We start from the raw sequence: 21,703 nt of genomic DNA, 5'->3' as shown, positions 1-21,703 counted from the left end.
TGCCGCGCAGACTCCTGCCAGTGGCAAAGAGGCCCGTTAGGCTTCCGAAGGGTGTGAGAACTTGTTTGGAGAGTACCTTTATTCCACAGAGAACGTCCCAAACCCCAAAAGGGACCATTGCTTATTCTCCTAGAAAAAACTGGGCTAGCTGGTGATTGTGTGAATGAGGTTTCACCAAGGTATCTTTCTCAAAAAATATTTTTGGTGACATAAGCGCTCTTTGAAGTTTAATCGAAGAAGCAAAAGCAAAACTTCGCCAGTAGAATATTCTAAATATGATTTGTCATTGTACGTGCTTTCATACTCGAAAAAAAGAATTACCTCCAACCTACATTCGCTCCTTCGAGGAAACTTCAAAAAGCGTTTACGTCACCAAAAACTCTTTTCGAGAAAAATGCTTTGCTCAAATCTCAACCCCACAATCACCAACTACCCCCTCCCCTTTTCTTTCTCTCTCTCTCTCTCTCTCTCTAAAGAATCGGTGGTCACTTTTGAGGTCTGGCATGTTTGCCGTACTGAATGAGTTGGCATTGCATACCGCCGAAGAACACAACGGAAAAGCTGCGCTCGTGTCAGGTTTCTTTCTTTTCCGTTCGTCTCTCGTGCATTTTCGCTGTCCTTGTTGCACGAGTTGCTCAGATTGACATTCCTGGACGATGGATTGCCTTCTAAGCTCGTTTCCCGCCGCAGGTGCGCGACGTGAGCGACCAGCTGGGCCTGCACGACGTGGCTGCAGCAGTGATCGACATGTGCGCCCAACAGGTCCAGGACAGCATCGTCGAGGGCTTCACGGACGCCGTGCGCGAGTACTCGAACCTGCGCTCGGGGCTGCGCTACGAGTTCGCGCCGCAGCGCGGTGTCATCCTCGCCGAGGTCCGGCTGCCCGCACAGAAGGAGAGCCTGCGTCAGGCCCTGGACGTGACCAGCTACCCCGAGTTCGACCGCCTCGTGGCCGCCAAGGAGCGCTTCTACGACGTGGGAGCCAACTCACTCTGGGACGCCTACTACCAGTACAGTCGCATCGCTGACCCGCAGACCTGGATGCCGCCTTTCAAGGGTAACGGCTGCGCAACGTGCACACGAATTTTTTTCTGGGTGGATAAATGCGGCAGCACTTTCTTTTTTTGCACTGTGGAAAGCTGACATTTCGACGAGCTGGTACGGGTGCCTGGAACGAAAAGGCAGAACTTTATAGGGGCAAAGAAAAAGATCTGACACGAGATACACTCATTAGTCACACTCACTCAACCACCCGGCGATCTCGTTAACTGCGAAATACAACATTGCTTGATACGCAGCAATCATAATGATGTTTTATATACCTAACATTTCTAAGTTGGCTAGGAGTACGTAATTGTATCGGGTGCGATTAATTTTCGACTTTTGCTGTATGGTGATTTTGATAAAAATAAGATATACGTATTGCTGTCTCTAAAAGCACAATGGTGTGTCTATTCTTTGTTCATATTTGCAATATTGCGTTGTTGCCGCCATTTCACACTAATTTGCAAGATAGAGACACAGGGTTAAAAGAAGAAAGCGCAACAACTGCGAAATACACTCAATGTGCTAGAGCCGCTATGCCGTGTAGGTACGCTGCGGTCACACTTTGCCAAGCTGAGGATGATTCGGTGGTCACAGGCTTTGCTTTTCGCGTGTCCACCATGAGGGGCGAGGCAAGGCGGAATTTACAACTTTGGGATTTCCTCCCTGCCACAATTTAACGTACCTAAACATCACTGCGTTATGGGAAACATCCATGAATTTTCATATCGTTCTATACCACTCATCATCCGCATGCATCAACCTATTAAAGGCGTAACCTAATGCCTAACCAAGCTTAGTACTATTTTTCTTCTTTGAAGACTTAGTACCTTTTCGTTGTTGTTGTTGCAGCCCGTGCCTTGGTGGCTGGCTCTCAGCACTACCGCACTTTCGATGGCTTCCACTTCGAGTTCGCCGGCGAGTGCAGTTACCTGCTCGCCAAGGACTTCCTCAACGACAACTTCGCTGTGGTGATCAACTACGCTCGCGACGGACAGCAAGTCACCAAGAAGTCCATCACCGTGATCACCGACGGCAGCCGCTTCGACATCAGCACCGACTACAAGGTCACCAAGGCCGGCAGTAAGATTGAGCTGCCAATCCAGGTGGGAGGCACAACCATCCACCGCGAGGGTCACGTGATCACCGTCGAGAACAAGCGCGGCCTGAAGATCAGCTGCAACCTGGCGTACGACCAGTGCGTGACTCAGGTGACCGGCGACTATTTCGGCAAGACCGGCGGCCTCCTGGGAACGTATGACTACGAGGACAAGCTGGACCTCATGACGCCCGACAGGAAGATCGTAGAGGACGCGACGGCGTTCGCCAGCGAATGGGAAGTGGGTCAGGGACGCTGCCGCAGCCAGAGGAACCTCGCCCAACCGGCAGTCACCCACCCGACGGCAACTGCGCTGTGCTCCAAGTACTTCGAGAGAGAGGATTCCCCGCTCCGAAGCTGCTTCAAGATGGTCGACCCTAAGCCGTACATGAACATGTGCCTCTACGACATGAGCTCAGCCGGTTACAGCGACATGGAGCGGAAGGTGTGCATCAGTGCTGCCGCCTACAGGGAAGAGTGCCGCGAGTTCGGAATTCCCCTGGACATGCCCAGGACCTGCGGTAAGCCGATGCCACTTTCTTCTCCGAGCTGTCTAGAAAAAGAAATTATTACTTCTCGACCAATTCGCAACCACTAACAGTTAAATGCACACTATATCATGTAGAAAACGCCTTGCACTGTCACAATGCATGTGACAGAGTGCACAGTGCTACAGTGCACTGGCACCGCCAGTGCACTGTAGCTTCACAAACATTGCCAAACACAGTCAAAGCACTGTAGTTCCAGGAGCATCGCAAAGCAGAGCAGTCCACAAAGTTGACTTACGCAGACTTACACAACATGTACAAACTATGTATCACAGATATGCACCTGCGGACAACGGCATGCAGCAAACAGATAGGTATACAAATGTACAATATACACATTGCTTGCGCTAGAGACAAACACAGAAATGAGGCATGAATACGTACATTCCAAATATATATACATGACATTGCTGACAATAGGAACAGGTGCACCGGCCTACCAAAAAGGGCAGGCCGAAAAACAAGATTGACGCACCCTTCAGAAACCGATAGGAAGGGGATAGGAGCATTGCTGACAAGTAGAGGCGTCTGTGCAGTGTAAGCTTGAGCATTTATGAAACACTCATAGTGGAAACTGCACGAAAGCCGGTTTCTTGCTTTATTTTCTATTGGGTTCGTAAAGCTTGAAGGATTGTATCTTTGCACTGAGAAAGTGAGACGCAAGGAGGAACTACTGTTCAACACTTGCCTGTGTTTCATGAAACAAAGAGCGTATGGATGCTGATCCTAGTAAGAAATCATAACGTTCTTTCTGATGGTGCTTTACAGCATCCTCGAGCAGAGAAATTGATACATTTTATATGCAGCTTACATCTTGGTACATTTTACACTCTTGTTACAATCTTAGCACAATGTTCTGGACTGTGTACTTCGTGACATTGTGCTACAATAAATTTACCTCCAAGATTTACAGTATAATATGAGAAAGAAATGTAGGTCATACAGGAACCGACTCCTTTATGCGGACTTCCTTTTTTCTCCATCTGACATATCCTGTTTATGTTTCTTTCCTGAGAGGACGCAGAAGCCTTCAGATTTGCTAAGCGACAGGGACCACGACAGCTCCTACCGTCGGCTAAGCCCAGAAAAAGAATAAATGACGCTGTTTTCTTTCCGGTAGAATCGTGTAAAATAACATTGACAACGTCAAATGTAGCGTTGTTTGTATTTTCTTATGCATTTTTGTACGTTGTCAATCTTTTCCTGTTTTGTTTTGACTTACTATTATAACATGCCATTGTTCAATATTTAGCACTTTTCGTAGAGTTACATATGACACTTGCCAACTTTCTGGGTCTAGGGCAATATCTTCGCGCAAAAAAAATAATTCTGTACTTCGTCCTGTTATTACACTTGTTTACTTGTACCTTGTTTGCCTGTTTTACAGTAATAGTAGTTTATTCTCAGCTTGTGCTTTCCTGCCCCTTTGGTCTGCTGGCTTCTTTTGTTGAAATTACTGGCGTTGTGCAGTCTGCACGTGTGTGTTCTTGAAGTTATGAACAATGGTCGAACGAGGTATGTCGGCTCAAACCAACTTTTCAACAAAAGCACTTGCCTTCGTCAGGAGGAATACGAGTCCCCTTGTCGCAACGATGGTTCCAGCGACGTCGTCCTCGTTCGACCACAATTAATCAATTCAAGCATCCATCTTGTAGTGAAATTCTCTCTTGCTTTCTGTTCTTGTAGTCACTCTATTTCTGCGTATCCTCCACCTACGCAATGTCCTACTGTAATTACGTATTTAAGAAACACAAGAATAACGGGAGCCCTAACGTACGTGCCTGCTCGTCTTCGCAGTGCGTTGCTCGAAGCCCGACGGCATGGAGATGCTGGCCGGTGACATCGCCACCGTCACGGACCAGGACTCGCACGCCTCCACTGCCGACGTGATCTTCGTCGTGGAGCGCAAGCTGTGCAACAAGAACGTGATCCCCAACCTGATGCGCCTGGCCCAAAGCATCGAGGAGCGGTACGCGGCTCGCGGCTTCGTCGACACCCGCTACGCCGTGGTGGGATTCGGCGGCGACGGCATCGCCGAGCAGCCCCACGTCGTGACGGCCGACGGCCAGATCTTCAGCAGCATCCGCGCTCTGGTGTCCGCCTTCGGAAGCCTCACCATCGGCAAGGGCGAGAGCGACCCGTTCGCGGCGCTCGCCTACGCTGGCCAGCTGCCCGTCAGGATGGCCTCGGCGCAGACCGTGATCCTGGTCAAGTGCACGACGTGCAAGCCCGACGATGACAGCGTGAGTGGACCGTTAATGCGCAACGTTCGCGCTCAGCGCGGGAAAGAGAGTACAAGGCTCGGAATGGTCCGTCTATAGCTTTCTTTAATTTTGAAAAACTTTATTTTTCTCGCACGAACAAGGAAGTAGGACCGTAGCCAGAAACCTACAAATAATGCCGCTTGACAAATACTCGACGGCGTTAAGCAGGGACACACGACGGGAATAACTCGCAACATTAAGTGCGAGATCCTGCAAAAAGAGATGTTCTTAAAGCACACATACAAAAACATTTACCGCATTTCAAAAGTGATACCGGGAAGCGTGTCTTGCCTTCTCTTCCCCGTTGGTTCCGTGCCCTTTCAGTACGAAAATGTTTGGAAATCCGTATATTCCCACGACAAATTTAGTGTAACCATAACTGGAGCCCTATAACGTAAAACTATTGCAGTCTGTTTTTATTCCAATTTCCTGACGTCAAAGTTACGTTACCGCCAACGTAAGCATTGGGTGGTAACCCGCATCGTTGTCTGAACACTGCAATCAAACGCTCTCCTCGTTTATAGGAGGTCACTTTTGTTTTATTTCACAACTAATAACATTGCCTACATTGAGCGGTTTTTCTTATATAATTGGCTGACGAGAGCCGAGCGCCGCGCTCAACTGGAGAGAGTTTCGATGGGGCCGAGCTAGCGCAGTGAAATTAGATAACTGGATGAGGAGGGTAGTAACGGCGTCTGCGGTTGGTCCGCTTCCCCATACTTAGCTTGCGATGGCCGGCCGAAAATTGCGGCGGCGTGCAACGGAATGCTAAGAGTGCCGCTAAAACGGATCCTCAGCAAAAAAGAGTGGCAGAGCAATGCCGTATACGTGCCGAAAGGGCTCGATAACGTTATACTGCCGCGCAAGAAAGCTTTATTATATGCAAATAAATATGTGAACCCAGGCAGGTGCGCGTAGCCAGTACCTGACGATCGGCGGGCAGCCGTCTATTATTCCTTTCGGAACAGGGCACTCTCCGATGTATATATGTGTATATAAAAAGGTCAGTTTTGTTCGGCATATTAATGCATCTTTAAAGCGTACACGTCACATTGACGCGGTGAGCTTTCCCGGTTTTATGAAGCCGCGTTACAGACTGGTGAAGTGGGCGCAGCCCGATAACATTTGACCAATAGCAAAAGACTAATGGCAAAAAGGTGTGGAATCAGAAATAAGTCGTTTTCGTTTGCTTGGTCTATTCATGCATAATTAGTTTGTACATATCCTATCAGATGGGGAGCTATCTCGGTTTTCGAGGCGTCGCGTGACAGACAGGCGATGTGGGCGCCACCCGAAGATTTTTTCACCAATCGTGGAGAGCTGATTGTAGAAGTGGAATAGAAAAAGTTTGGAATGGTTTTACATTATAGCGCCCTTGGTCTAAGTGCAAACTCGCTTAGACTGCTGGCCGGTTAAGCTCAGTGAGTTGATCTTATCAAGCTGCTATATACTAAAATTAGAAATTCAATATATTTCTCAATATACTGCTAACTATTTGCCGTGCCACTCTTTACGTTATCTTTTTGAATACCACCTCTAACACCTCTAAATAGAAACTGTGATTGCGACTTATACTCCCGACTGTGAACAGAATCAGGTGTTTGCATTGCCTCCCTTTACGGAATCGGCATTGCAATCTTTCAGGCCAACTTATTTCCATTTTGTTTTCAGTTACCTCGGTCTAAGTCATCAGCTGTAGTGTTCACGTGAACCACGCCTGAGTTATAAAACTTTATTTAACGTTCTAGTCTTTTCTCCCAAGACCCCTCGCTCGGTTTGTGTGGGTGCCATGCCCCAAAGGCTTAGTTCTAAATAGATCTACCATTTCACTCGCGAAGGAGTCGCTGCGCAGTTTGCTGCATTAATTCAGCCATCGTGTTCTTCTAAATTTATTTGAGCTGGGAGCCATGAGAGCTGCAATGTGGTCTTGCTAGTTTGGCATCGTAAGATATTATAGTAGGGCAAGCAGGAACATGGGCACAAGAAGACATAAATAGACGCACACCACGCTATGTATACAAGTGGTGTTTTACACATGGCGCCCATGATGTGTTTTTGGCTCCCCAATCACTTCTGGCTCTTGCAGCTCGCAAAAACCTATCCTTCGAGATCCGTTTCTGTTAATCAGAGGCGACGGTCGCTGGGGTGTGCATTTGAATACCTGTGTATTCTTCGGTCCTTGTTCCTGCTATTGCTAGTAGATGGTGCCCCAGTAAAAGACTCTGAGTCTCGCTAACGATACTGCGTCAATGAGTCCTGCAGTTGCCTGTGTTGCGGATCAGATCGTGAACCGTGCACATTCTTTTTTGTCGTTCCTGTTCTCGTCAACGCAATCCACTTTCTAATATTCCTCTCGCTTCGTGTTCGCAGTCCGAGTACGCCGACATCTACCGCATGCTCATCGACCGCGGAGTCCACCTGCACATTCTTGACGACGACGACTTCAACGTGCGCACGGCGTCTAAGCCGTCGAAGAGCAAGCGCATCTTCGGCGTCGACCGAAGGTTGGCCTTCACGGTCAAGGACATCAAGGACATGCAGGGCGACGCCGAGCTCCACTCCCAGATCCGGCTGCCCAAGGACTTCTGCGTGCCGCTCGCCCTGGAGAGCAACGGCACCCTGTTCAGCTCCATGAAGATGTTCGAGAAGCGCGCCGTCAACAAGAAGTTCGTGGACGTGATGGCCCGGCGCGTGGCCGCGTCCAGCGCTCCCGACTGCCAGATCTGCGAGTGCGTCAGCCTCGACGACGGCGTCGGCCAGTCGCTCTGCTCCCGCTGCGTGTCGCCCACGCTGGGACCCGTCAGATCGGTGCGTACGCCTCCGGCCGCGTTCAGCGCGCCACGCGGCCGCTGTTCTCGGAAATTTCCTTCAAATCAAGGCGACAGCTCTACTGAGGAAATACCTTTTCGTCTTGATTTCGACTCGTCTGGAACGGCGAATGTCGCTAACGTTAAATTATGAGGTTTTACGAGCCAAAACCACTATCTGATTATGAGGCACGCCGTAGGGGCGACTCCGGAACAATTTGGACCATCGGGGGTTTTTAACATACACCTAGACCCAAGTACACCGGTGTTTTCGCGTTTCGCCCTCATAAATATACGGCCGCCGTGGCCGGGATTCGATCCCGCGACATCATGCTTAGCAGGCCAACACCACAGCCACTAAGTAACCACGGCGGGTAGGAAATGTGGCTGAAGCGAACACTTATACAATAGTGTTCTTCAGGGCAGCAACAGAATACGTCCTCTTGTCCAAACATTGTCTCCAGCGGCAATCGTTGTTGGCGCGCTGATAGCCCATAAGCATGCAGGCTATTTATAGTGAGAACAGAGTCTTCGCGTACGGCATGCCTCAGATGCGTTGTTCAAGGATTCATGTTGTAATCATAGCCATGCTTGTTTTCCTTATTTCTTTTTCTAGCCTGACTTCTCGCCAATGATGTACGAGGAAATGGTGGAGCGGAAAACCTACAAGAGGCCGAAGACAAAGAAGCTACGGACACAGGACCTGAAATGAGCGTATTTTTAAAGCAATTAAGCAATGCGCTATACTGAAAGACTGAGAGAAGGAAATCACTATAATTGTGATTGATACCTGGAGAATGTGTAGCACATAGAGGCTGAGTTCATCGCGTTTTAGTTTTTCACATTTATTATTCCTACGTTGCATTTGTTATTGAAGTCTCTTTTACAATAATGAATTCAGCCTTTTCCTCTCTCAGACTCTACCGCCGCTTCACATTTATTGCCACCAGCCCCATCGCGATATGTTCAATGCAATAAAGATGTGAAAAAAAACTGTACAACAACGTCAGTGTACATCTTGTGTATAGCCGTGTAGCATCAAAATAGTGGACGTCCCACCACTTCGTGAATTTAACGCAACCTGAGTATATAGGAAGTGCTTAGCAGGGATCGGGGTGAGAATGTCACTTTCAGTGTTCCTGTACTTTTTGTCCTATATACGCTGGCTGACTGGCGTTATTTCGAGAAATTGCATCGTTCTTGTGTCGATTCGATTCACAGGCGTCACTCTAAATTTTAGTGCGTTGTGCAAGAAGCTTTATCAACCTTCATGCTTGTCTATAATCCCGCACAAATATTCTTTATGTTGCCATCAGTGTGGGACGACGCTTGCAGAATCGGGGTGAAAAAAACTGCCGCAGGAACTGACACGTGATGTCATGGCCCGCGTGTGGAGCATATTTCCAATGCTGTCGTCAGCTGCTGCAATCACCAAGATTTGAGGAGATGGACCAATACTGGCGGCGGATGCGTAGTGTGTAGGCGTGCCATTTCGAAGAATAGGCAATAAAGAGTTGTATTTATGACACAGTGGCTTGGTCGCTTCTCTTTGAAAGCATCCCTTTACGACGCAGTGGTATAGGGAGCATTCACATGTCATCAGGTACACCGTTTCGTAGTATTCCTCACAGCTTCCACTGCGCTGCTGGAGATAAGCGTATCTATAGGTAGCTTTTTACCGAGCTCCTTAGCACTGCCTAGTCCCTGAGCTCAGCTAAAAGCTTGTTTGGGGGCGCATCTTCATAAGCCTTATAGTCTTATAGCCTTATAGCCTTATAGTGTTAATTGTCAAGAATGAAGGAAGTTATCCTGCCAGAAAGGCGTGACGCACCTCCAGGTTACCCCTCCGCCCTTCAAGAAACAGTTCCCGCGCAGGCGTGGCTTTCCGCAAGAAATGGCTGCACCTGTATGGCTTGCGTAACTGCATGCGAATTAAAAGTATTTCGGCCATTACAAATGCCACCCGCAGTGAAGAGGAGGAGTTGCAGCTGTTCATCGACAATTAACTCACTGTTTTCACCAAGCAAAGTATCCAAGTGCCAAGACGTAGAAAACAGCTCAGCGCCCAGTCGTCAGGGGAAGGATTTCGCTGACTTTGTGCACAAAGTACCACCTCGTCAACTGCCCAACCTTTATGTAAGTGTGCGTGGGCGCCACTATACAAGTATACTAGTGAAAGACTGAATGGACCGACTGGCCTCAAGCTTCACCAGAGGGGTGCATATTCTACGCAAAGGAGTGTCCTTCTAAAACTAGGTACAAGAAATGATTCACCGGCGCACGTATACATATTTTCTTTGAAAACTTTCCAGTGCCAGTGATCGGGCTAGTTGGCATACCATTATCAAACTTATTAGCACGCAAACAATGCTCGAGACACAGGAGAAAAGACATGCACAAGCGCTAACGTATAACTTAAGCTTTATTTCTGACAGCATGCTATTTACACACAAAAATCGTGAGCCATTCAACTCTGTGAAGGTGGATGACCAGTGAAGCTGTGCAGCACACAACACAGAGGTGACACAGAATTTTGAACAAAGGTACGAACACATTTGTTGTCTTGATCGGTGGTCATTCTGACGGATGGTACGAACACATATTTATTTTTATACATCAGCGTTCCTTCGTGCTATACGTTGGTTATATACATTCGTGTTTTCTATTCGACATATAGTGAGGCAAAGAATTTGAGACAGAAATCACCACACCGACTAGCAGTGGGCTCGTGCCGTCAACTCCTTCACAGAGAGAACGGCGTATGGGAACGCTAGCATGATAAGCGGCGTCAGAGCCACCTGTGGAAGAAAACGACGACGACGAACGCGTGCATTGCTCATGTTGATACTTTTTATGCGAAGCATACTAGCCGCACAACCACGCTCTTCCTTGCTGCGCCGCGCGCGGCCGCGTAGCTACCGTATGACGTCATAACAGCTGCAAAAGCGGAGGCTCAACTCGTGCGCTCGCTTGCGGCCACGTAGCTACATAGCCGGGTCTCAGCTCGTGCGCTCGCCTGCATGAGTTGTTTGTTCGTCTAGCCGAACCAAATATAGCCAAGCAACAGCAGTTCACCAGGCTAACAACTAACAGTGGTTCAACAACTAAAATAAAGGCTAGTATGCTTCGCATCCTGGGCTTAACCTTAGCTAAGCCACAGCCATTTTTTCTCCCAGATTTGTTGACAGGCACGAAAAAAATGCACGGAATCCTAGCCATAAACAGCTTTGCTGTAAAATATTTTGCACAGCTGCCAAATTGCAATCCCATAAAGGGCAAGAAGAAGACAAGTTACAGCCACAGGCTTTGATTACGGTGGAAAAAAAAAACCTTCTAAAATTCAAGGATCGTTTCAGAATCTGATCATCAGCCATCACCGACACATGTGATATTTACATTCTGACACCTTTGACAGACACCTTATTTAAAGCGCAATTACGTCCAGCATTTATTTTTTAGCGTCGACATTCGGTTGACCCTGTCATTCTATTTTTATATTTCTTTTTTTACAAAGAGACCAGGTGGGCCGATTTCGGAAATAGTGCACATGGCGCGATTGCTTAATTTTCCACTATACTGAGACTAATTATGCCGGTACTGTTAATTTTAGGCACTATGCGACTAACTATCCTTCTTGCGGGCAGTGCTGAAGCCTCCTTCTAGGAGGTACGCGGGACGGTCGCTTTGCCTCAATTTACCTGTATTTACAGCAGTGCATCCTTTACAGGGATACAGTGCAATGTGGATAATAGTTTACTATATTGGCGCTAATTAAGCTTATATCGGTAAGTTTGTCTACTCTGCGAGTAATTACCGCTTCTTGTCCCATTAAGACCTACATTTCTATACCTCTTTCATCTCTCTACAATGCTCTGGAAGCGTTATGGGGCAATTTTTTTTTCTTGAAGTCGTTACAAAATACACAAATACCAGATGCGCTAACCCGTGTCAAGTCAGCTAAGAAGATTTTGTCTTCAACAAGGGTTTATTATAATAGCAATAATTATATTATGAGAAACCGACACCGCTCGTCTTCCCTATTTCGAATGCCAAAAAAGAATGTGTGTATGTGCATATGTGGACGTCTGTGTGCGTCTACGTGCGTGTGCATTACGTCAAACTGTGCGATTTACGTCAGACGCGCTTCACGATGGCGTTATGGAAACCAGGCATCACACGCTAAATGTATTGTTTGAAAGCACTGCAATCGCTGCGTGCAAGCTGTTACGTGCTGTACATTTTTAATATTTCGCAGGCTTTCTTTAGGATGCCTAGAAAAGGATTACGCAACAAGTAGGAAGTGAAACCTGCTGAATGTTGACGTCGACAATCGCACTGCAATTTTTTTCATTGCAAGTTTTGCCCTTGAAGTCACAACTTGCGAAGCTGGCTAATTAAGCCGGACTAATTATTTAATTAAGCAGTATAGCCTGACTTCCACTTGGTGGTGTCCTCTTACAGTGCTTCAGCATGTTGTCACGCGGTAGTGACGTTAAAGAACACAGTAGCAATACTGTGAAAGACAAACCTAGCTTTTATTGGGCGAACCTGTGCCCACACAAACAAGCTACACCTAAAGCACAGCAATAACGGCGAACACAGTCGGCGATCGTCGAAAATCTGCTCAGCGGGTCAAGCGCGTCGGCTTTTATACATCAGTGGTCGAATGTTCCAGAGTAATCGCTGGGGCCCGCGTGTCTTCCACAAAGTTCTACACTATTCGCGTCGCGCATTCATGCAATCAGATTACACAAGGTTCGGTGACAGACAGCGGGTGGAACCATCAATAACATTCCAGAAAATTCCTATACAAGCAGGCGTGTCCTGTGTTGTGCCATAACATTTGTTAGGCGCTGAAACGCGGACACCCGATAAACAGGTACGCGTGTCAATACCCCCCTCTTAAAAAGCATCAACCCAGTGCTGCAAAATAACGAAAGTAATAAACAAGAATATGGGTAGCAAAGAAACAACAAAATTAGGAAGTTCGTGAGCGTGCGTAAAAGGGCTTAAGACGCACAACGTGAACCAGTTCAGGTCGTGCGCGGCGCCGCTGTGAATGCGAAATGCCGTCGTGCACGACCTCATAGTCCAGTTCACCAACACGTCGGATGATCTTCTAGAGTCCGAAATAGCGTTTCAATACTTTCTCACTGAGTCCTCGTCGACGTATTGGGGTCCAAACGCAAACACGGTCGCCAGGCTGGTACTGGATGAAGCGTCATCAAAGGTTGTAGTGTCGGCTGTCGATACACTGCTGGTTCTTGATCTATAGGCGGGCGAGCTGTCGGGCTTCTTCGGCGCACTGGAGATAGGTAATGGCGTCAAGATTCTCTTCGTCGGTGACGTGCGGCAGCATGGATTTGGGTTGCTTCTTGCACCACCGTGTTGTAAGCAAAGATTACGTACGGCAGGACCGCCTCCCACATCTTGTGCTCGACGTCGACGTACATTGCTAGCATGTCGGCGAGGGTGTTGTTCAGGCGCTCCGTGAGACCATTCGTCTGCGGGTGGTAGGCAGTTGTCCTCCTGTGGCTTGTCTGGCTGTATTGCAGAAAGCCGGAGTGCAATCTGGCAGCACTGATGCCACATGCCGCATGTTCGTTCTGCACGACGGCATCCTCTACCATCGCAAAATCAACCCTGACGGCCCTGAGTTGTTCCATGCCCTTCCTCGTCATCTGCGATCCGTCGTTCTCCAACAACTTCACGATGCACCGACGGTGGAACACCTTGGAGTTTTGCGTACATACGACCGCATACGACGCCGGTTCTTCTGGCCGGGTCTTACCGGTCGTTGCGTCGTTATGTCGCAACTTGCGAAGCCTCCCCTGCCACCTTTCGGACGACACTATCCCATTGAAGTTCCCTCTGAACCATTCTTTTGCGCAGGCCTTGACCTGCTTGGCCCTTTTCCGACGACGACTAGACGGCATAAGTGGATCACCGTCGCTATTGATTACGCGATACGCTACGCAATAACAAAGGCGTTGCCGACTAGTTGCGCAACAGACGTCGCCGATTTTCTTCTCCACGACGTCATTCTCCACCACGGTGTACCTCGACAGTTACTTATAGACCGCGGCCGCTCGTTCTTGTCTCGAGTTGTCGATGAACTCCTCCGCTCTTGCGCCACTGAGCACAAGCTGTCCACCACCTACCGCCCACAAACGACCGGTCATACGGAACGTCTCAACCGAACAATCGCAGAGATGCTGTCGATGTACGTCTCCAACGATCACCGCGACTGGGATGCCACGCTGCCCTACGTGACGTTCGCGTATAACTCGTCCCGACCTGACACTTCAGGATATTCACCTTTTACCTTTTGTATGGTCGCGACCCCTCATTTCCGTTTGAGACCATCCCCCCTTCTGTACCACGTGTTGCAACTGAGTGCACTCGTAAAGTCATCGATCGCGCTCACATGTCACGTCAAGTCGCCCGATGTCGTTTTTAACCTTGCAGCCTATACAAAAAGAGCGTTATGACCGGTGCCATCGCGATGTTAAGTTCGCGCCAGGTGCTTGGGTGCTCCTTTGGTCACCATGTCGTCGGGTCGGCCTCTCCCAGAAGCTTCTCTCGCGCTACACAGGGCCTTATGAAGTCGTACGTCAAGTTAACGACGTAAATTACGAGATTGCGCCGCTACAGTTTGATGCATCCTGAAGTCCGACGTCTGTTGACGTCGTCCACGTTTCGCGGCTGAAGCCATACTTCGCTGACAGTTGTTCGCCTATCGTGCGCCGCGATGATGCCTCACCACCCCGGGGTCCTTTTACGGAAGGATGAAAGAAGAGAGGGCGAAGAAGATCGCGGGGCGCTGGCTGCTGCGTGTTTTTGGTGGTCAGCCATCTTAACTACTCTGACTCATTTTGTGTGTGTATATATATATATATATATATATATATATATATATATATATATATATATATATATATATATATATATATATATATATATATATATATATATATATATTGGAAATACAATCTTCTGTACTCTCAACATCCCCGTAACAATATGAATAAATGTGGGTCTCACGTAAACACTAATAACTTTAATTTCCCTCATCACAACAAAACAACTTTCGGCCAAAACATAGGTGAGCCCTTGAGCTATGCAATGAACCAAAATTAATCAAATCAAGTAAATTCTCGGAGCACACTTGTTGAATAATCAAGAATATACTCTTCCAATTGACATGCCTTCATATAAAAGCGAAACATATCAAAACTTGTCGCTCAGTTTTACTCCTCGTGGTTCACAGCACACACAACAATGCGAGAAACAGGAGTGCAAAGTATCACTAAAAGTTCTTCATTGGGAAAGAAAGCTACACTTTCTCACGTAGGGAAGAGTTGCAAAAAAAATGGTTTCGAAAAAATCAACAAATGGTATTTCAAAGAAATGCGTCGAGCACAAAAGACATCCAGGAGATAAAGCCACCCATGTGTGTAGCTTGTCTCGTCCTGTGTCATTTTCTTGTCTGCTTTTGCTCGCGTTGCCCCTCCGGTTCTTTTGTTGTTCTTGTTGTTGTCGTGGTGCTTTGTTTTCTTTTTCACTTTTTTCTGCCTTGTTTTGCTGCTGCAGTACCACGCAGGCTCCGCCGCTTTCGGGTGTTAATTGCCGGCAGACGTTCGTTTTGCTCGCCTCTTCGCCCTGAACGTACCGACACTGTGGCTACCAAGTGTAGAAGAGAATATGGCAGCGTGTGAACACCGCTAAACAAAGACAATCCGCCGTTCCTTGGAGGTACGCACAGAACCTCGAGAGCATAAACAATGCGTTTCAAATGCAGCACGACCTCCTGTGAAAGAAAATTCGGTAGCCATTCCACACTGTGAATGTAGATGACCAGCGAAGCTATACAGATGGTATAACGTACAACACAGAGATACATAAATATTGAGGTGTTGTTTATTATTTCGCGCAAGTTATTATAGCTTAGTGCTCGCTATGGCACACAGTCAAGGGTTGCTTGACGACGCTTGACAGATAATTGGCGAAGGTTAAATCCAAACACAAGCGCCTCGTGGTCCTTGGCACCTTGGGATCGCTGTAGCACTGTAGCCCGAACCGTTAGAGCATAAGCGGGGGCAGCCAGTTGCCATCTGGCCGCGACAATTAAGTCCACGTTGAAGTCGCCAACGACGAGGACTGCAGTTTGATCGTCATCGGCCGGATGGAGCAGCCATCCAAAGTGGTCGTTCTTAAAGTCCTCTTCGTCGCGCGTGGAAGAGCCAGGTCGAACGTACACGGTGGCAACGAGCGTCCCGTCGGTGGTCTTCAGGGCACACACATGGGCACAGGACGCAGCGCTTTCTCGTTCTTGGGTGCTGGACGAAACGACGTGCGACCAGACGGTGGCGACCGTAAGGGGCGCATACGGGCACGCTGGGGAAGAAAACGGCGATGATCGAGCCATTGCCCATGATGATAACTTATGATGATGATGATGCTATTTGGAAAGATTGGATGCGCTTTGTAGACGGTCACATGGAAGAAGACAGGAAAGGCGCAACATGATGATGATGATGATGATGATGATGATGATAGTTTCCTCTTGTCAATGAATGGATCATTCCCCCTTAAAGGGACACTAAAGCATAACAATAAATAAGTTTAGACCAATGAAGCATTCTTTGAGAACCCTGCAGGCAGCCATGTAAAAAAAATAGTTTGATTATTAGATGAGAAAATGAAGGTCCAAGTATCAGTGTTTGAATTTCGCGCCGAAACCCCAGCGCCGGTACATCAGTGTGACGTCAGGGATTCCAAAGTATGTTTTCGCATTTGGGCCGCGTTGGCTGAATAAAGGTTCCCGAAACTTGCCATGTTTAATATTTGGTTCCTCTAGAACACAATGTAGTCAATCTGTACCGCTGCATATAATTAGTTGGCCGTAGAAGATGCCATCAAAATTCAAGACGTCACAGTCCCCAGGTGCGGGAACTTAAAGGGACACTAAAGGTTACTATTAAGTCAACGTGGACTGTTGAAATACCATCACAGAAACCTCGAAACGCTTGTTTCGTGGCAAGGAGAGACTTATTTTAAGAGAAAATGCGTTCTGAAGCGTCCGCGTACCTCTAGCGCAGTTCAAATCGCCCGCCCTCCGATCGAGGAGAACTGACATCATGGTCTCATAGTGACGTTGCGCCATCGGTGAGTAGAACGGCGTCCGCAGACGGCGCTACGGCTTTTCTGCGCAAAACGCAAACGCGCGGCCAGAAACAGAGCCAAGACAGAGCCGACAGCAGAGCGAAAGCGGGAGTATGGTGGTACAGTGAACTAGAATACATTCTAGTGGCACGAACGGCTCCGCGCAGGCGGCCCGTTTTCGCATTGATGCCACGAGATGGTGCCACTTCAACTTTTCATACTGCTTTGGCGCGGCGGCCTACGGTTTCTGGGGCTTTTCCGCACGCAATAATTGCAGATTTCGAAATGATCGGTGCTGTTACCTAAACACACTCATCTTACACGTGCGTTTACTTATTATTTGCACATTTCAGGTAGTGAAATGGCGATAAATAATTTAAGCCCGAACATCGCGTTCCGCATTTTCAACCGAGTACAAGGCAATCGCCGGCTGCGGGTAGAAAAATTTTCATTCGATCGCCTTTCCACATCTGTGCGAATTGGACACAATTACACTGTGCTGAACTAATGAGTTGTAAGTTCAGCGCCGTGTTTGTCTCCTCCTCATTCTGGTCCCGTCGTTTATGCGCTGTTTGAATTTTTATTGTTAATACAAGCTGTCCACAGACATGATCGGGCAATGAATGATCGATTTTGCGAAACTTACATCTTCGTCCTTGTAACGACGTCGTAGCGAAAAGCAGCAAACATTCTTGATGGGCAGTTTCTCAACACTCTCAATGGCACGCAAATTCATTCAGTGTTGAGCTGCTCCAAGGTGGTCCGGAGACCCTAGCTAGTGGGTTGCCCACCCTCGACTCACTTACGCCCACCTTCACCCTCCAGATAAATTCTTGATCGCCCAGTAAATTTTTCGCATGCAGTTCAGTATAAACGCAACGCTCTACACGTGGTAGGCAGCTGCATGCTGAAGAAATCAAAGCGATAAAGGCAGGGCTGAAGTATGATTTATTCAAAGAGCACCAAGAAATGTTTAGCACCTGCTCAATTCAAGGTGCTTCGCAACTTCACGCCTTTTGATGCTATAGCCTGCTTTAGGCTCTTTGTGAAAAAATGTAGGCGTGTTGTGATATAAAATGCTGTAACCTCAGCTGCAACTTGCTCACAATGATCTTGACATCCAAGCTGAATCTTCTGCTTTCGCTTGATGTGGTCCAGAACATCAAGTACACTGTCAGAATGTAATTCCAAAAGACTAAAGCATTCAGTAAAGGCATTCTCCAAATTTACAACAAACGTATAAAGCACACTTGATGGGTAGAGGAGGCCGCCATTATCTCTCATTCATGTGAATGAAGCCAAGTTCAAGCATTCTGCAGCCTCTTTAGTCATCAAGAGACGAGTGAGGCATGCCTCACACCCTGATTTCACGATGCACTTTAGGCAACATACCCGGCAATGTAGAAAATAAGCCTGTTGTCACTGGAAGTAACAACACAGGATGAATGGTCTGGGGCATTGTCCAAAGCAGGTCTTCTGCTACAATCAAGTTTCCCGAGTCAAGCAGTTTGTCAACAAGTTGTTGCTTAGTGCTTGGACTTGCTTGGTGACCAGCGTCTGCAGGCAGACGCTGGTCTCCGGTGAGAGCTTTATCCTTCCTGTGAAGTTGCGCTCCCACTTTTTGCGGAGTTCGTCGTCTTTCGGTGCCGGAAACAACGACGCTTTGGGTCCGCTTGGGTAGCCCGTGCGGCAGCCCGGAGCGAAGCAGTGTGAATCTGTCCGCCTCTTCGCCATGCCGCGGGCTGCACGCGGCGAAGACGCACAGGGCACACGGTCCGCACGAGAAGGCCGTTCGCACGAAAGACAAGGCCAACCGTATGCACACCACTCTCAACAGTCTTGCGAAACGCAGGAGAGGCAGGCTGACGAATGCCTATCCGTGCCCCACGCAAGCCCAGCCGTCCGGGCCGCAATATGAAAGAGAGCGGCAGCGCCTCTAGCGGCTTTCCGGAGCGTAACGGGCCGCGGGAAAAGCAGGCGCGCCATTCCAGTCGTGTCACTATAATATATTCTAGTTCACTGTAATGGTGGCTAGCGGAAGGAGAAACTAATTACGTCCCACATTACGTCCCACGGCACACGGAAAGTCCGTTTTCGTTAAACTATAGGCTGCGGCGAGCTCGCAGCGTGGTCGGCGTGGTCTGTGAGAAGTGACGAGCCTTTCCGCACTCGCAACAGGGCATAAAAAAGTGCGAATCGACGCAAAACTCGGCCTAGAAACGTGCTTCGCCACAGCCGACCCAGATGTCGTTTCCCGCACCGCCACCAGGCGCCGCTACTATACCTCAAGCTCCAGCGCAAGACGCCCCCTAAGCTGGTACTTCATTCTATAACGCAAACTTCGACGCTCGTCGCAATGGACCCTGACACCGACAGATTGGCTCGCGATGGTGGGCTCAACTTCAGCGATTTGAGCACCGACGAGCGCGACCTGCTGCTGAGGGCTCGCACTGCCGGCGTCGTTGCGTACTACGACGGCGGCCTCGACACCGGCTCTCGGGAGCGGGAAAGCAACGAGGGCTTCCCACGACATCACATGGACGTGGCATTCTCGCTGCTTGTTCCAAATGAAAGTTTCGCGAGCCAGCAGAACCCTCACAGCACGACGCGATAACGAAAGTACTGAAACTCCAAAGCGTGCGCGGCGCAGAGTCGAGCGCGCAGAGTCGAGCGAAAACGAAACCTTTCGACCACCCATACTACTGAAGGGTAACGTCAAAATCTTAGTTTTTGTTAGAATCGAGTAGACGTAGACAAGTAGCATTTTCTTCCGTCTTATAATCGAATGAAATGATATTTTTAATACGAGTTGTTGAGTATTAGTAACATAAATTACGGGGAGACCTTTCGTCATCGGTTTAGTACCGGAATGTCGCTGGGGGGTCTCAAATCGTGTCATGCATTTACCTCAATTTCTCGGTTACTAAAGCTCTGTTCGCGATTATATTGACGCCTTAGACGTTCTAGAACATTGCTCTACCACTTTAACTTGACTTTCTGGTAACCTTTAGTGTCCCTTTAAGTAGGCGTCGCCTCCCGTATTTGGTTCTTGCGCTTTTTCTGGCTTACCAAATGTCTTATCGTTGTAAGAGTGGTGTTTTTGGTGTTGCAGTACGGTAATTTACTGATGCAGAAGAAATCATTTTTCACTTTAGTGTCCCTGTAAGCAATGAGCGGGTACGGAGCCAGCTGGGGAAGGAGACGACCACAAAGTTTCATACAATAATTACAAGAGGGAACGCTGGCGCTGCAGTCGTACCACCATGGGGATGATGGCAATTTGTCTGATCTTCGTGCTTGTGGATTCAGGCGTTTGTATAGTTTTGTATATTACGCTATATAAATCTAATTGTCGTAAACTTCAGCGCAATATATGCTCTTCGAAGTGCAGAAGACGCCGCGAACACGCACAATTGCTATAAATTGCAACGATTGAGCTTGTTCAGGTGACCAAATCGAAACGTGCCAAGCCTCTCAGGGCACTGGCATGCCCGCGATAAATTCATAAGGGTGTTTCATTCGCTTGTCGATACATGCGCCATGGCTTATAAGAAACAGGAAACATCCCGCGGATAAACCAAGATCGTCTGAAACACAGACATTACACTCGGACAGAAAAGGTCGCAAAGCCCTTTCTGTCTCGTCATCACTCTCAATCTTCATCTCCTCCACGGGGACGAAGTCTAGACGCTTCCTAGACAAAAGCCGGCGAAGCTGCGCCTGTTTATGCAAAGATCTAAGGCCTCGTACGTTCAAAGTTACGAAGAGAAGTTGCTGGGACAGGGCCGTAGTGACTTCCCACTATTCGGACTTAATGATCTATGTGATCGGTCCTAGAAGGCAACGGTGAGGCTTCCTCCAAACCCCCACCAGGCCTTCTGGACCGTGATCGTCGGCCCTTTCCTGGGTGTTTCGATATTTTGCAGCGACGTGCTTTTCTTGTGGTACTGGTCGTCTCACTGTCCGTGCTTGAGTCCGATCCGTTAGTCGCAAGGCGCTTCGGAATTGACGTATCCGCGCTACTTCGTATGTCCTCTGCCAGCACAGTGCACGTCTTGAGATGCTTGGGTGTATCAGATGAGCCATCAGCGGCTGCCTCATTCGCTTGCTTGGCAGCACCTGGCTGCGTGGTAGTGGGTGCTTCTTTGCGTTGTTGCTTGGATCGATCATATCTCTCTTCGCTACTTTCCTTTTTCACGGGCAGTTCTGCGATGCCATTGTCTTTAACATGTAGATGGGTCTTACTGGCACAACTGGTCTCCGCGGAAGAGGGAACGTCTCCAGTCGCGTCGAGAAGATCCGCAATATCCATTATGTGATCTTGTAGGCTTTCATCCGGAGGCCTTGTTCTGTGTCGTAACTTATCAGCCTATGGTACGACACATTCTTCAGCTGTGTGGCCAAAGCGCCGGCAGTCTTCACAACGTGGGGTTCTGCACTTTCGACGAATGAGCCCCACCTTGTTACAGCGAAGACGCAGACAAAGCGGGGGCCTGACTGGAATCAATACAAGACTCTGCACTCCACAAACAGGTAGTAGATGTGGAACGGCCCCCACGTTGACTCCATCGGCAAGAGTCAACACCACGTCACGTTTTAGCGTACGCATTTGTTCCATCTCCGATACTCTCTAGCTTTCTGCTAATATGGACTTCACTTTCCCGTAAGCCTGGAGCGCATCTCGAATGTAGCCGTCTTCCAAACGCTCAGGAAGCCATAAAAGCTTCATTTTAACTTCCGTGGGCTCAGGGTCAATAACGACGCAGCGTCTACCTT

The 21,703-nt window shown here is 48.4% G+C and overlaps 1 protein-coding gene across 1 annotated transcript in view; it reads left to right on the top strand.

Moving 5' to 3' along the window:
• Positions 1-9,288, top strand: part of LOC135911247 (uncharacterized) — a 71,772-nt gene extending 62,484 nt beyond the window's left edge. The window contains exons 28-32 of the mRNA XM_065443440.2: positions 691-1,057; positions 1,897-2,664; positions 4,489-4,934; positions 7,326-7,763; positions 8,379-9,288. Coding sequence (XP_065299512.1) covers positions 691-1,057; positions 1,897-2,664; positions 4,489-4,934; positions 7,326-7,763; positions 8,379-8,474 — 2,115 coding nt within the window. The 3' untranslated portion in view covers positions 8,475-9,288. The remainder of the gene's footprint in view (positions 1-690; positions 1,058-1,896; positions 2,665-4,488; positions 4,935-7,325; positions 7,764-8,378) is intronic.
• Positions 9,289-21,703: the final 12,415 nt, after the last annotated feature.

This window comes from Dermacentor albipictus, chromosome 9 (genome assembly GCF_038994185.2).
Source record: "Dermacentor albipictus isolate Rhodes 1998 colony chromosome 9, USDA_Dalb.pri_finalv2, whole genome shotgun sequence".
Classification (NCBI taxonomy): Eukaryota; Metazoa; Arthropoda; class Arachnida; order Ixodida; family Ixodidae; genus Dermacentor; species Dermacentor albipictus.
Note: the sequence above shows the minus strand (reverse complement) of the source record. Positions and strands in the feature narration are given on the sequence as shown.